General features: G+C 30.9%; 1 protein-coding gene across 5 annotated transcripts in view; it reads right to left on the bottom strand.

Annotated features, from left to right (window-relative positions):
- Positions 1 to 2,269: 2,269 nt before the first annotated feature.
- LOC143248825 (tudor domain-containing protein 5-like) overlaps positions 2,270 to 15,246 on the bottom strand; it is a 103,317-nt gene continuing 90,340 nt past the window's right edge. For all 5 annotated transcript variants that reach the window (XM_076497617.1, XM_076497613.1, XM_076497615.1 and 2 more), the window contains exons 21-23: positions 9,703 to 9,830; positions 6,448 to 6,585; positions 2,270 to 3,298 (exon numbers count right to left, since the gene is read on the bottom strand). In XM_076497617.1, the coding sequence (XP_076353732.1) occupies positions 2,709 to 3,298; positions 6,448 to 6,585; positions 9,703 to 9,830 (856 nt within the window). In that variant the 3' untranslated portion in view covers positions 2,270 to 2,708. The remainder of the gene's footprint in view (positions 3,299 to 6,447; positions 6,586 to 9,702; positions 9,831 to 15,246) is intronic.

Here is a 15,246-nt window from a genome sequence, read left to right as displayed (position 1 = left end):
AGAACCGGGAAGAAAAATTCTCAGATACGTTTTATAACAAACTATAACAGAGTATGTTTCGGTCATTTACACCTCTATACAAATAATAATTTTAAAAAAATGTCAACACACATGCACAAATACAGGACAGAAATGACACGTCATGAGGTTTGTTGTCCGGTGTGTGTTCTAGAACTATGGATACGACTCTCACGTCGTAATTGTTTTAGGAAAAACGAAAGCCAGTGGTTGTCAACATTTTGAGCATAACAAAACGTGACCCAATTCAAATAAAAATATTTCACTTATATCTAACAGTACACACGAGGTTTTGTGAAAAATGTGTGCGTAATGGAAGAAATGGTTACTTTCGGATTTAGCATTGAGTAATCACTGTTGAATGTGTAAAACTTTCAAGACAATAAAACCATCACAGGCCAGGGTAATTGGTAATATTGCTCCACGTTGTCTCCTTGATGAAGTATTCTTTATTGTCCGAGTTTAATCGTTTTGAATACATATCATCTACATTTATAGGGCAATCAGAATGACATCAGTAAAATAGTTACTCGTTACCTCTTTGAAGTAAGTCTGTCATTGAAGTAAAAAAACATTCCTCAAATTGTTTAACAGCCTAATCAAGTTAAGTAACACTTTATCCTGTTTACTTTCTAGGCACAAATTAAATGCTTGTACTTGTACATAAAACAGAGATAGCAAAACTCGCTATACGCACACAGTATACTCTTGAAAGTGGCGTATGTGGTTCATCAAATCCAGTTGAGGTAGCAAACTTCACATTTTTGTAAATTTGTAGCATAACAATATTATGAATAATACGGAACCTATTGGTTTAACTTGGCTTTTCCATCCTCTAAAGTAAATTAAATTACAATAAACATCTAAAAGCCAGCCCTTGTCATTCATGTACTTATCAAGCTTTTATCTTAAAATCGTTTAAATTTACTGCTTCTGTAACATCCAAAGACAATCCATTCTAAAGGCTAACCATGCCATTTGTCAAATTAAAACATCTTAGCTAAAGACGACTCCTATCCTTGCCAGAATTTATATTTGCATCCCCTATTCCTGTTAATCTTAGTGATAAAAACAAAAGATTACATATCAAAACTACCACTTCCCTTTCCAATCTTAAACACCTCAATTAGAACCCCCCCCACACACTAACTTTTTTTTTTTTTTAAAGAGAAAACAATTTGAGAAATTTCAGGCTCTCCTTATGACAAACCCTCCATCCGAAACACCATTCTAGTAGCCCTTCTCCAAATCTTTTCCAACAATTCAATGTCTTTTCTAAGGTAAGGGGTTCAAGATTGAACACAGTATTCCAAATGATGTTGTGTGCTTATTCTTTGTTACCTAATTTGTGCTTATAGTTAATCTTTTCATTATGTTTAACTTGCTGTTCCAAACAATTGGTATTTTTGAAAACGTTTGAGAAATGTATGTGTCATGTTTTGCTTGTAGCCTGATGTCTGTGGTTTACCCAGCAGGCACTACAAAATACAAGTAATAATTTGTTGTTACCAGTTCTGTAAGTTTCAAATAAAAGTGAGTCTGTGAAAAAAATCTTTGCTTTCTGCTTCTCACCTATATAAACAGGCATCTGGTTAAAACCACTGTCTTTTTATTTTTTCATGTTAAATAATAATGGAATAAAGGAATACTTTTTGTTTGTTATTGGGCACAAAGCTAAAAAATGGTTTATTTGAACTCTGTCCACCTTGTGGATTGAACCCAATTGTTATCATTATAAGCCTGCAAAGTTACAAATGAGCCAGTGGATGAGGTGGTCTTGTTTATATAGTCCTCAAAAGTTGTACATTTTGGCAAACATTAAATGCCTATTAAGGAAGCCTTGTGATGAACAAGTACAACTCTAAACAACTCCTTGTGTTCTCTCCCTTGCTGCCTGTTAGGTTATTGTAATAATTCAGTTTGTTGTATCTAGGCATTTTAATTCATGTAGGTTTTTATATTATTTTTCTACTCTTTGTTTTGTTCTTTTACTTTATAATAAGTGATAATAATGTAACCTAATGTTCTTTTGGAGGAAATAAAAAACTTTTAAATTGTATAATACTTGCACATTATTGTTTATTAATCTTTTTCTTGTTTTATGTTATAATGATGTTTTCGTTGAATCTCCATGCCATAAAATAGGAATATTCTGGAATTAATATTCTTCCTTAGCTTCAGGAGTTCCCTACTTTCTTTTTACAGCTAAGATTATTATAAACTAAATCTATCAATTCAGATAAAACACATATGGAAAAGAAACATTTATTGATCACAAAATATTTGTTGATGTGTGTATTCCTTCATACAATCGTCTTTGCATTGAAGCTTCCATTCTTTTAAGTGGTACAAACGTTTTAACAAATACTAAGCAATTACCAATAAAACCTGTACATGATGTTGAACACCTTTATTCAACAAATCCTAGTGTAACTGAAATTTACAAGTTCAAAATTACTGAAGTTGTAACTTAAAACATAAATAAAAATAAGAAAAATGAAAGTTATTATTAATACCTGCAGCTGTTGTCACTGTTATTCAAGTGTAAAATTACGATGTCTTGTGGGAACTACAAGAACAGTTAAAAATCAATTAAACAGTTATGTTTTAGAAGACCACACTGAACAGTGCAGTGGCAATGAAGTATTTGGACTGCCATAACAACCTAGTTCATGACTTTTTGCATAATTCTAGTGTTGGAAGTTTCCAGGAACAGTTGAAACATTTTGACATGTACCTTGAAAATCAATACTTGAAGGAAAACTGTTAACCACTCTGCTGTATTGAACATTCTCGTTTGGGTAAACTAGTGTTTGGTGTATGTAAGGAGGTACTTGTATTTGGGGCACGGGAAGAGAACTGTACTGTAGTTGGTGAAATTGCTGCTGAACCATGGGAGAAATTGAAACATAAGGATATATTGGCCCATAATGATATAAAGACTTGGACTGAGCTTGAGTAACAGCCATTGGAGTTACAGGCATAACAGGTGACACTTTTGACACAGGCAACAGGTCTGTAGTTTTAGCACTAAGATTTTTATTTAACCATTCTTCCTTTGACTTTTCATCAGGATCTTGTTTTTTTTGCATCTTACTCTCTTGAAGGTCTTTGAGTTTTTTTCTAAGCACTTTTATAAAATCTCCATTTTCATCATTCTTATTGAAAGAACATTTCAACTCTTGGTCAATAATTTCAGATTCTGAAGGTTTTGTTGATTTATATGTACTGTTGTCTGTGTCATATTTTGTCCAAGTGAGGTCAACTCCCCACTTCAGTTCTAAGGAGGAAACAAAAACATGTTCATTCAATTAAATTGTACTAAATCCTGCATGCATGGATGGATCAAGACCTTTTGATATCATTAAAGGGTGTTTGTTCTTCCATCCAAACATAAAACCTTTTAAAAAAAGCAGCCTGCTTATTTGATGAAAGTTAACATTTTCCTACATGGAAAATGTAGTTCTTCACACTTAAAGCTATCTCAACATTGATTTGCTCTCTAAGCATTGCTAAAATGTTTTTCACTAACAGTGCATCAGTCTGTTGTACCCCTTTAATTTCACATCATTACAGAACACGTGCATATCATGTGATTACCCTCCACCAATTGTACTGAACCATTTATACTAATGTAGGTTGCTCCTTCTACTATTCTAGCAAAACCCTCACTTTTGAGAATTAGCAGTTACAAACCAAAATACTAGTAAATCAGAGAGAGAAGAAAGAGTAAGAAATGGGTGAAGTGAAATAAGTACCTATTATAAATACATTTTCAGTGAAGGAAAATGTTAACTTCCAAAACTATACTATCTCCTCTCATCAAAAGCTAGAATCCATCACTGAAAAGGTGGAGGGACAAGTGAAAATATGACAGTACTAAAGTAAGCAGATAACAACCACTTGAAAAGAATGGGTATGCCAGAAGAAGAAACCTGTGGGGTGTAAATCACTACTTTTTAAACAGGTGTGCTACTCGCCCAGTAAAAAAATAGTAATATATATAGGGCAGAATATATGATGCAGGCTCCATATTTTCAAATAAAAGATGTACAACATTTTGTTTTGCATAAGTGTATATAACTATGCCATGAATCAGCATTAAGTGAACATATGAAATATCTAGCATATAAATAACGTCAAGCTTGAAGAATTATGTATCTAGGAAAGAGTCTTGGGGCACACTGTAGCAAGTCTACTGATGTATTGTGAAGGATGTTGGTAGAAACAAGAGTGATACTCCCCTTTAAATAAAACAACAAGAAAAGTATAGTAAATAAATAGTGATATGAAATTGGTCTTATAATTCAGGATCAGCCCATTGTCAACAGATACTGCATTATTCCACCACAAAGGTCATTGTATGTAATTCAGGAATAGTTAGTCACAGTAAAGTGCTAGATAATGTGAAATAGACTAAGTAACTAGAGCTAAATGACTGTAAACTGCATAAGAAAAAATTGTATGCATGCATACAAACATACAACTGGAAAAACAACCAATGGTCTTACAGAAATATCTCATCTTTACAGTGAGCATTTAAAATTTTATACAATACCCACTACTAAGTGAGATCTTGAAATATGATGTCTATCAACTGAAAAAGATAATAACAGGTCAACTTACCCCAGTCAAAGGCAAACATACGAGCAGAAAGTTACCACAGGAGGAAGACACAGCCAAATCATGCATAGTTTGTTACAAATGTATTGGGAGTTTTCCCACATACCTGTTTTAATTATCTCCCTCAAAGGTCAACATATTTGAGCAGCTTAGAACATAGTTAAATGAAAGATTTGGTGTGATTAAACAATGAGCAGCCATCAACTATCCATGGACATATCAGAATGTGCAAGCTGTACATTATCAAAATCAGCCAATAAGGGTAATAGGAGATACCAGGAAACAAAAGGATTCCAAGAAATAAATAGGTGGGAACAGAAGCCATGAAAGGGGGTGATACAAGGCACTTAACAATGCAGAATAGAAAAGACAGTACAGATCTGCACATGAACAAAGATGTTAAATAGATGTCAAGGATATGGGAGAAAGGACAAAACAACCTTCATAGGCAGTAGCTGTCTTAGGAATGAAGGCCTGATCCAGATAAAGGACAAAATAAGATGAATGGTAAAGGATACAGGAAACATTAATGGCATAAACAATGGAATGATGATGATCACTTTCCAAGAGAAAACGAAGCAAGTCGTAAGAGAAAGATTGTACATGGAACATGTAGCAATGGGTTCAAGAAAAAGGACAGTACAAGAACAACATTAAGATTCCAATTTAGAAGAACAAGTGGGCACAATCTATTCATCACTGTGAGATGACTGGATGAAGCATAATCCTGAGGAGGAGGGAAGGAAACAAGGGAGGAGAATTGAAGGTAGGGGACCTGAACTGAAGACAAAGACCCTCTGACAAAACATACAAAATCCACATATCTATTGTGCAAAATATGCTATATGGTTGAGAACTGCTACAGTCTGGCTCCCCACCTGTTATGAAAAAAATACCCCATCACCTGCACCTCTGACCCTTAAAAGAATTGGAAAAATGAGGGTAAGAATGGGAATGTCTAGAATAGGGTAAGGGATGGGGAAATAAAAAGAGGCATGAAGAATTCAAACTGATGAAGTTGGGACAAGGACAGTTTGACAAGTGGACTGCTGAGTAAACGTGTCCAGCTTTCTGTGAATTAAGGCCTGAACTTCCTAGGAAGATACTATCAACATACCTTACTGAGGACTAATGACATTACTATCCTCAATATCAGTTAAAACTTCATCATCTGCCACCATAAAGTTAATTTATATTTTTAATTAGAATTTACGTTATTGAAGAATTCTTCGAAAAACAAAAATAAAATTTGAAAGTTAACATGTTAAACTGGTGAAGGACTGAAATGCAATCACAACAACAAAGAAAAGCAAGCACTTGGAGCAAAATAAAGACCTCTATACACTGTAATAGCAACTGAGAAAATGAAGATTGTGCTAGAATTGTAGAGGGAACTACCTGTGACAGTACAGGTGGTGCAGAAGGATCAGTGGAGGGAAGTCACATGATACTCACATTATAAAATAGCACAAAAATAAAGGTATGTAAAAAACTTCAAAAGGTTTCAATCCTATAACTTGCAGAATGCAACTCAAGACCCCTAACCACGAGTCCCCTAACTTTAGAGCCCAAAAAGTATTACATAGAACATGAACATTTTTATTTAAAGTATTACAAAAAAAACTTATATAATGAATGAATACATCAAAAACATATGTAACTTATATGCTGTTAAAATCATATAACACATGCACAAACATGGAAGCGGCAAGAAACACATAAAAAGATCATTTTAATGTACAAAAACTATTTCCATTAACACAGTAAAAAGATACAAGATATAAAAGTAAGATTTTATTTACTTACTTTGTTTACTTAAAACACTGCTATTTTTTGATGAATCAGTTAAACGTGAGTTATGTTTTTTATGCTCTAGCCATGCAGAGGATTTATTTTCAGTCTCACTCGTACCTGAATCCTCATCAGTTTCTATCGTTATTTTCCCTGTATATCAACAAGAAAAGATTATTACACATAATAATAATAATATTAACTTTAAATTATACTGAAGTCACTCATACTTTTACATGTCATTCTCATCAGCTATTTACAAGACAGATAATTAGTTTAAATAGGTTTCTCTCAAATATACTGACATATTTATATAACATTTACACAGATATAACAAACACATTTAACCTAAATTTATTCTGCCCACTGATTGAAAAACACTGTATTTAAAAGATGAATTTTAGTTCCTACTGATTGTACATGAAAATTAATGACAGTAACTACTAAAGCAACCTTTTTTAAAACTTTATTACAAAAGGATGGATTCCTTCTTTAACTTCTTAAAAATGTGACTGTAAAAGGCAGTTATATTTTAAAAGTTAAATAGTTATCCTTGCTCTGAATCAGAGTAATCACATGTCCATGTTTCTTTGCAAGCATTAAGATCTGAGATTATAGATCATATTACAAAATGTATGCATTGTTGGTAATTCATCTACCCAAATTGCCTAACAGTCCAAGCAGCATGCATTGCCTATGATATTATAAATATACTAGATTGTACACAGCTACTGTATTTAAGGTTTGTTTTGTTCCCCCAAACACTACTAATACACCTGAGCGTTTCTTCCAACTTGGAAAAAGATCCATATAAAAGTTTCAAGTAATACCAAAGTGTCTTTCATGCCACTTTGTGTGAGATATATATAAAGCCAACTAAAACCTTTCTGCTGAACCTAAGAGTTACATACACCTTACTTGTAAGAGGTATATATAATGTTCACGAAAGTTTCCTTGCAACATCTCAGTGTTACATATATCTAACTTGTAAGAGGTACATGTAATGTCTATGAAAATATCGTGTTACACTTAAGTGTTATTTGCATTCTAATTGTAAATAGTATATATAACATTCAAGAAAATCTTATCTTAAATGTTTAATTTCACTCTAAGAAGGTAGTTTACTCTGCTTGGAAGTTAATTATATGTATACCACTTGCAAAACAATTCAAACTACTTGCATATAGACAGATAGGCTAAAATTTAAACTACTAGCAGTTTTGAAGTAATACATACCTGCACTACAAAAACGTTTTGCAAGACCATAGAAAAAATTCCAAGTTGAATAAGTAATGCAAATAGCTAGAATTTAACATAACTGCTAAAGTGAGTCAAATATTCCAGCAAGCAAGGCATTCTTCACATCTCCTCCCTGTGGCAACAGCATGCATCACTTTAGATATCGTGATGAAAGAGCATTCTCCTTCAAACTTTCCAAAGTTTAACCCTTAAACAGCAGCTGTTATCAACTGATGATATTACCTTCAACATTCCCACTGTTTAAGGATTTCAAATTTCAGAAAAGCAATGAAATGTCAAATCATTTCTGTTTCTTACTGTGTATATGAAATTAAACTTTGCATTGGAAGTGTCGTTTATCTACAAACTTGGCACTGAAAGAGTTAACAAAAACAGATCTAAAAATATAGTTATGTAACAATTAAATTTTTTTAGGAAAGTAATACAGTAATGAAACACTTGAAATAAGAGATGTGCTAAAAGTCCTAATCTATTTTGATTAAACAATACATGGAAAGAAAATTGTAAACTTTTTTTAACAAATTTTATTTGAATCACACTAACATGTGAATTATACACACATGCATGTTTTTATATTACTTCAAATAAATATAAATAAATCATGCAGTTATATAATAGTGTGTGTGTGAGATTTCTCATTGCAAAGTCACATCTGGCTATCTGCTGTGTCAATCAAAGGGGAAATCAACCTCTGATTTTAGCATTGTAAATCAGTAGACTTACCACTGTCCCAGCATGGGAGTATATCATTGTGGCTAGAAGTGAAATCTATACATATACAATAATATTTCCATACATTCAGTAACTAATATTTAAGTAACCATGAATGTAACATGTTCAGCAAAGAGCATTATCATTTGAATTAAATCTCCAGCAAATACTTACATATTCATAAATTTATTAATATATTCATAAATGAGAATTAAACTATTTTAAAAGTTTCTACTACTTTCAGAATTCATGCCTCCTAATTTTTATTAATTTTTTCATCATACAAACTCGTTTCGTTTTTAATTATATATGTTTATCAATGACATAAAATTATTAAATTCTTTCCATCCAGATTGTTCAACTCCACTTTAAAATTTCACCTCTGATGCAACAGTTAGACAAAGTGGTGTTAAACACTTTTTTAGTAAATAACAACAGTAAAAAAATCTGCTATTCTGCTTTAAGATACACATACTCACTTCTAAAGTAATATTATAAATAAATCCCCACCCCAAATGTTTACACAAGTATGTAAAAATGTGATTGTATCATTTAAAATGACTAGGTATCTAACAAAATAAAAAGTTTCCATCAGTAACTACACTCATGGTTATGCTCGAGTGTGTATTAAGTTTCCATAATTTCATCAACATTCTAGTTATCAATCACACACACATAATTGAAAAAAAAAATCTAAAAAATTTCATAAATACCATACTAGCCTGATTACAAGGCAAATGTTTTTCAATTCATAATTAGGCTGTAAAATTCATAATAGCCTTCTAATCTCAGCTGACCACAGGCCCCTTCCTTCCTAGTATAGCCTGTTGCATTCCTGAACATCCAGATAACATCCACGTATGCATGCAAGCCAGATGTTTGCTCAAGGTCATCATTACATTATGCAACTAACTGTCCTGTAGGCTGTTCAACTATATTACTGATTTTATGGACCAAAGAAAACGACGTTATGACAATTTTTTTCCATGCTTTTTTTAAAATTGGAGATTACCCTATAATCAGACCAATACAACAGTTTACAGATCACAAAGAAACAAAATACACAATTTCATATCTCAGAGTCTATTTTTGTGCTCATTTTACTGGTTATAATTTTATTTAGTAAGAATATCCTGAATAAATAAATATAGTGAAACTCATGGTGGGAAGTAGTTTTTAATTAACTTTCCCTCTCAGAATATAAAGGAGTGAATCCTAGGTTCTGACTTTAGAACCTTGGTCTTGATAGAATTCCAAAGTGATGTCTTGGAATAACATGTTTTTAATGATCTTTTTTACCTTTGGTTGACTCAAGTTCAAATATCCGTCTCCTCAAAAGTAATATTTTCTTCTCCACCGCTTCAAGTTTATCCACAGGATTGTAATCAAAGAGAGTGCTATCAACCATTTGAGTAAGAAGATCTTTTCTGTGATAAAGGTTTAAATTTGAACATACATTACTAACGTATCATCACATACATTACTAACGTATCATCACATACATTACTAACGTATCATCAAACCTTTTAATTAAAACTGATATTTTTCACAAAAAAAAATTGCCTGAAACAGATTTGCAGTTAACTTTAATTAAACAATAAATATAAAGAAGTTTAACAGCAGTTTAAAATTCTGCTTTATTCATTAAATTACTATATTAATCACAATCTCTAAGCATGCACAATAAATAAATCTAGTAATAAAAAATATTTATTAAGTTTATGTGCTTCATGTTTTTCACTTTCTTATTACCTTTAAATACAGAGCATATTAAAATACTTGCTCTCAAAGAAAAAGAGCAGTTTTCCTTCAAGCATAAAATAGAAAAATTCACAATCCAAATATGTATATACAACCAGAAGTTAAACTAAGTAGTGGACTGCTAAATATAGTATGTAAAAGTATATTAATATCCAGTCACAGAAGAAAGTTTTGGTAACATGCACTTAATAACTTGAATACATTGTTGCTGGATCAGAAAGCATACTCTCAACTAAAACTACAATCTGGTACAAGCTGCCTTGAATATTATTTCACATATCAGTTATGATTCTGAAGGCTGTGGTATGGCTTTTCCAAATTATCTCCTGCAGATATTGAACATTTTTCAGACTAAGATATGAGATGTGAAAATTATTACCTTGCAATTTGGCAGGGTGATATGTGATTACTACTAGTGATATTTATCCCGATGAACAAGCAAAGTAGTATGCTGACCAAAATACTATAGTCCCTCTAATACGTTCTTCGAAAATCTCTTTACATTCACAAGCATTTATGTGTTAAGAGTTCACAGATACATCCTACAACTAATGTACAGAATTTGATCTGCACTGTATTTCCTTGTTTCAAATACTTGCACAAAGTTACCCAAGGGTAATCTATGATATCCATCCATAATTTTAAATTAAAAAGCATGACACAAGATTAGTCAACAACTGCCACTGTCAACTCTAAATGAATAGTGAGATTTACTATCACTGCCGTGATACATTACTGCTTCTCAAAGTTTGAAGTGAGATTTTGAAAAAGTGAGATGCAAATTATGAAAGCTGGGATTCACAAACTAGCATGCTATTCACAAGGCCAACCCACAAAATTAAATATTTTACAATTAGTATAACACAGTTATATCAATAAATTGCCTGCCTTTCCATTTCCATATTTAAACACCAAACATTGAATCCTAACCTTCTGAAGTATCTTCATCATGCAGATCTCTCATAGGTGCCAGTTCCCATAAACTTAAAACTTTTTGCATAACATCTAAACACATCCTGAATAATTTTTCAGGAAAACTATTTTCTCTTATTTTCTTTAGCTTAACTTAGTTGAATTACTCAATCTTGTAATCACTATAAAAATGCTAAATAAATACAAATTACCTGTTTTATTTCTAGAAAAGCTGCAGAATGGAACAGCAAACTACAAGTTTATCACAGACAGCTTAAGGCTTGTTATAGCAGTCTACATCCGTTTATATTTAATTTTATTGCTTTATTTCTCTTTGAACCATGTTTAATTAATAATCCCAACAAACTAATTGTAAATCATCCAATGAACACATATGTCATGCTAGCATGATTGACCCTTTTGTTACAGTTTAGGTATAATACACACAAATTCATCTACATGTTTACATGTATTAAGTTTTGGCACTATAACTTTTGATACAAAATGCAAATCTTCACACAATTTGGTTGACTTTTAGACAATATTACAAGTCTGTTGTACACCAAAAATGAGATTTTTCAGTGAAATATTTTTGCCAAATATTTGTTTGTGAAAATATTTTTTGTTACTATGCTGAGTGCAAAGTGATTTCACGTTAAAATTGAAAAACAAACAAACTATTCTTCATCCCAGAAATCTCAAATATTATTTGCACAATCTCTAGAACCTTCTTAATACATTTCAAATAATTTCAGTGATGTCGAGAAACCCCCTTGTTGAGAAATTTATATGCAAAAACCGCTCGTTAGGGTTGAGAAAATATTTTACATAGAAGGTCGAAACGTTGTTCGCTCTTCTATGTAAAATATTTTCTCAACCCAAACGAGCCGTTTTTGCATATAAATTTCAAACATTTCTTTTCAGTGAGGCTTTACATTCTATATTATTTTCTATACTCTAACTATGTGGGGTTGGTCACTTGATCAACCTTGCAACCATCATAAAAAAATTAGGAAATTAACATAAATTATTACTTTGCAATTTGGCAGGGTGGTATGTGATTACTAGTAGTGATATTTATCCTGATTAACAAGCACAGTAGTCTGCTGACCAAAATACCTAACACAAAAATATAAATGTTTAGTCTAAGTAGCTTATGCCTCATAATGCTATTTATTTACATTTGTATATTTATTATCTTTCATTATGTTAACCTTCCAGACAAGCATAGCTAACATTACATATCTTCCACTGACCAAGTGCGCTCATGCTACATACATAGTAATGCAGTCTTGGCTGCATTTTAGTAAACTAGTATTTTGTAACATACAGTTACATTTCAATTATTAGACATTAATAATTTATTTTTAAATAATAATATATATAAACTTATTTTTCTTGAAATATAGAACAATAAACAAAGAAATAAAGCAAACAATTATCTCTTCTTGCTACAACTTTTGTACTCAGTTGCTGCTGGATATAGGTTGTTAAGCCTTTAAAAATTTTGCACATGAGGATATCAGAATTTGTTTAGGTTTTATATATATACAGTTGAATAGCAAAAAAAATGTTGTGATTGGTTATTCACATGTCATATACTGAAATAAGTGTATATAAGTGACATGCGAATAACAAATCAACAACTTAGAAGGTCAGCAGAGTGTTTGTTGTTTTTTTCAGACATTTTAAATCTTTGAAAAGGCTGCTACATTCTTTTGATCCAAGATTTCAATGAGGTTGTGTCTTTAGTCTGCTGAAAGTTTCATATTTTTTAAAAATCTAAATACATCTTAGTTATTAAGCTTAATAAATTATATTGGAATTCTGTGATATCAGTGTAGTTACTTATGGTTTTTTTGCTATTCAACTATACATATAAAACCAAAAAAATTTTTGATATCCTTCATGTGCAAAATTTTTAAAGGCTTAACAACCTATATCCAGCAGCAACTGAGTAAAAAAGTTGTTGCAAGAAGAGATAATTGTTTGCTTTACTTCTTTGTTTATTGTTCTGTATTTTAAGAAAAATAAGTTTAATAATATATATAATGTCTAATCATTGAAATGTAACTGCATGTTACAAAATACTAGTTTACTACTGTTTACAAAAATGGTAAGAGGCGAACAAAGCACACTGTGCTTGATTCAGTACCCAAGTCACATCTTTGCAAAATAAAAATATATGAGGTTCTTATTTTACGTTGTAGCTTGATAACATTAGTAATTTGAGTTTATAATTTGTACAACAACAGACTTTGACATAGTATATTGACATCAAAAACACCTAATTTTAAACAGTACTGCACTGAACAGACCGTGTGACTCACTAAAATAAAATTTTGGTGTGTTCTTTTAATATTTACTTTTAAATTAAGAAATTAACTTTTATACAATATTAAAGTTTGAATTATTATCTACAATATGATTCCAAACTTACTGATATATATTCATAACATAGTAGTTCAATAAAATTTTGAATGCAGATCAACAAATAAAATGACATGTTATTTGACCCCTGACCCATTGTCTTAACTGATTTACCCATATCTAACCCTCATACAAGTCATTTTTACACTTTAGTTACTTTTCTAATAAAAATTAAAAAATATATATAGAAATAAGAAATGTAGTAAATGAGTTTGATCTCATTTCGTTTACTATCAGCTGCTGATGAACTTTAAGCCTATTTTTTTAATACAAGTAAACTAAGTAATTTTTATCTATTTTGAAATAACGCAGAATAACAATATTCACAATGCAAACAATATCCTATAGCTATTATAATTTAATTGGATTTCTAACTAAAACAAAATGGGCATGAATAATTCTCTTGGATGCTCGACCTGAATGCTGAGAGATTAATACAAAGATCATAAAAATTAAATGCAGATATGCAACACTTGTTAAAAGCTTAAAATGTGGCTTTCCTCTAAGAGTAACTCACACTGCCATACATTCACATTCTTAAATGGAAACCGAAACAAAATCCAATATTTTTTTATTTTGCAAAATGAATAATGAAAAGAAAGTCACTCTATTCTTTGAGGTTAATAAATTCAACCTACCTTGTAACTATTTTGTACTTGTTATAATATTCATGCTCTAACTTTCAATACAGGATGTGTATTTTCACAGAATTTGGCAGACTTTTAGCAAACTTTAGAAGTCTTTTGAGTTTTTATGTACAAGTTTTTTTTAATGAAGTATTTTTACTAGTCTGAGCATAAAGTTATTTCCATGTTAAGAATGCAAATACTTTTCTTCTCAAATTCCTTTTGTGTAATCTCTAAAACCTCATAAATAAATTTCAAGCGTTTTTTTGTTTTTTTTTTGCAGTAAAACTTTATCTGTTATTTCCTCCACACTAATTTTATATAAGATTTATCAACTGGATTGACCTTGTAACCATCAAAAATAAAAAACTGGAATAAGTCCAAATTATCTTTTTCTTTCTAGAATAATTTTAAATTGTAACACAAAACATTTGTTTATTCTAAGCAGCTTTAAGCTCATATTAGTGTGTGTATTTATACTTAAATTTTATGATTTTATTATCCTTTGGACCATATATGACTACTATTTGTACCATTATGTTATAAATCACTTTGAAAATGTGCAAATCATGTTATGCTATCAAATCACATTACAAGCTATTTGCAAACATACCTTATGAAAATTTATGTATTTTTCCTTATCTAACTTTAACAAATCTTCAAAAGTTCCTATTTTTTACACTTTAGTTACTTTTATCATAATAAATAAAAATTACACATAAAAAAAGAAGAAATAATGTACTTGCCTCATTCTTTGTTTTTTTGATATAAAATGTCAATGACACTTAAACCTATTTTTTATAATAATGGTACTACTGCATTTAAGTAATTTTTTAATTTAGTAATAAGCCAAATAACAGAATAATAGCAAAAGTAGACAATGTCCCATAACTACTACAATTTTTTGGCTCGATAATTATGTAAAAAGAGCTGTTAAAAATTCAGCTAAGACCATCCATAGGAATAAATTTTGAACTGAAAGTGCAATTCACTTTACATAAAACAAAAAAATACACTATCTAATTTGATCAATTACAACCATGTCTTTCTGTTAGTTATAAATAATACAGTGTGAGGTATCAGAGAGAACTAGAAACTTCTGTAACAAAGAATG

Source organism: Tachypleus tridentatus, chromosome 4 (genome assembly GCF_004210375.1).
Source record: "Tachypleus tridentatus isolate NWPU-2018 chromosome 4, ASM421037v1, whole genome shotgun sequence".
NCBI classification, from domain to species: Eukaryota; Metazoa; Arthropoda; class Merostomata; order Xiphosura; family Limulidae; genus Tachypleus; species Tachypleus tridentatus.
The sequence above is the reverse complement of the archived record's forward strand: the minus strand, read 5'-3'. Positions and strand labels throughout refer to the sequence as shown.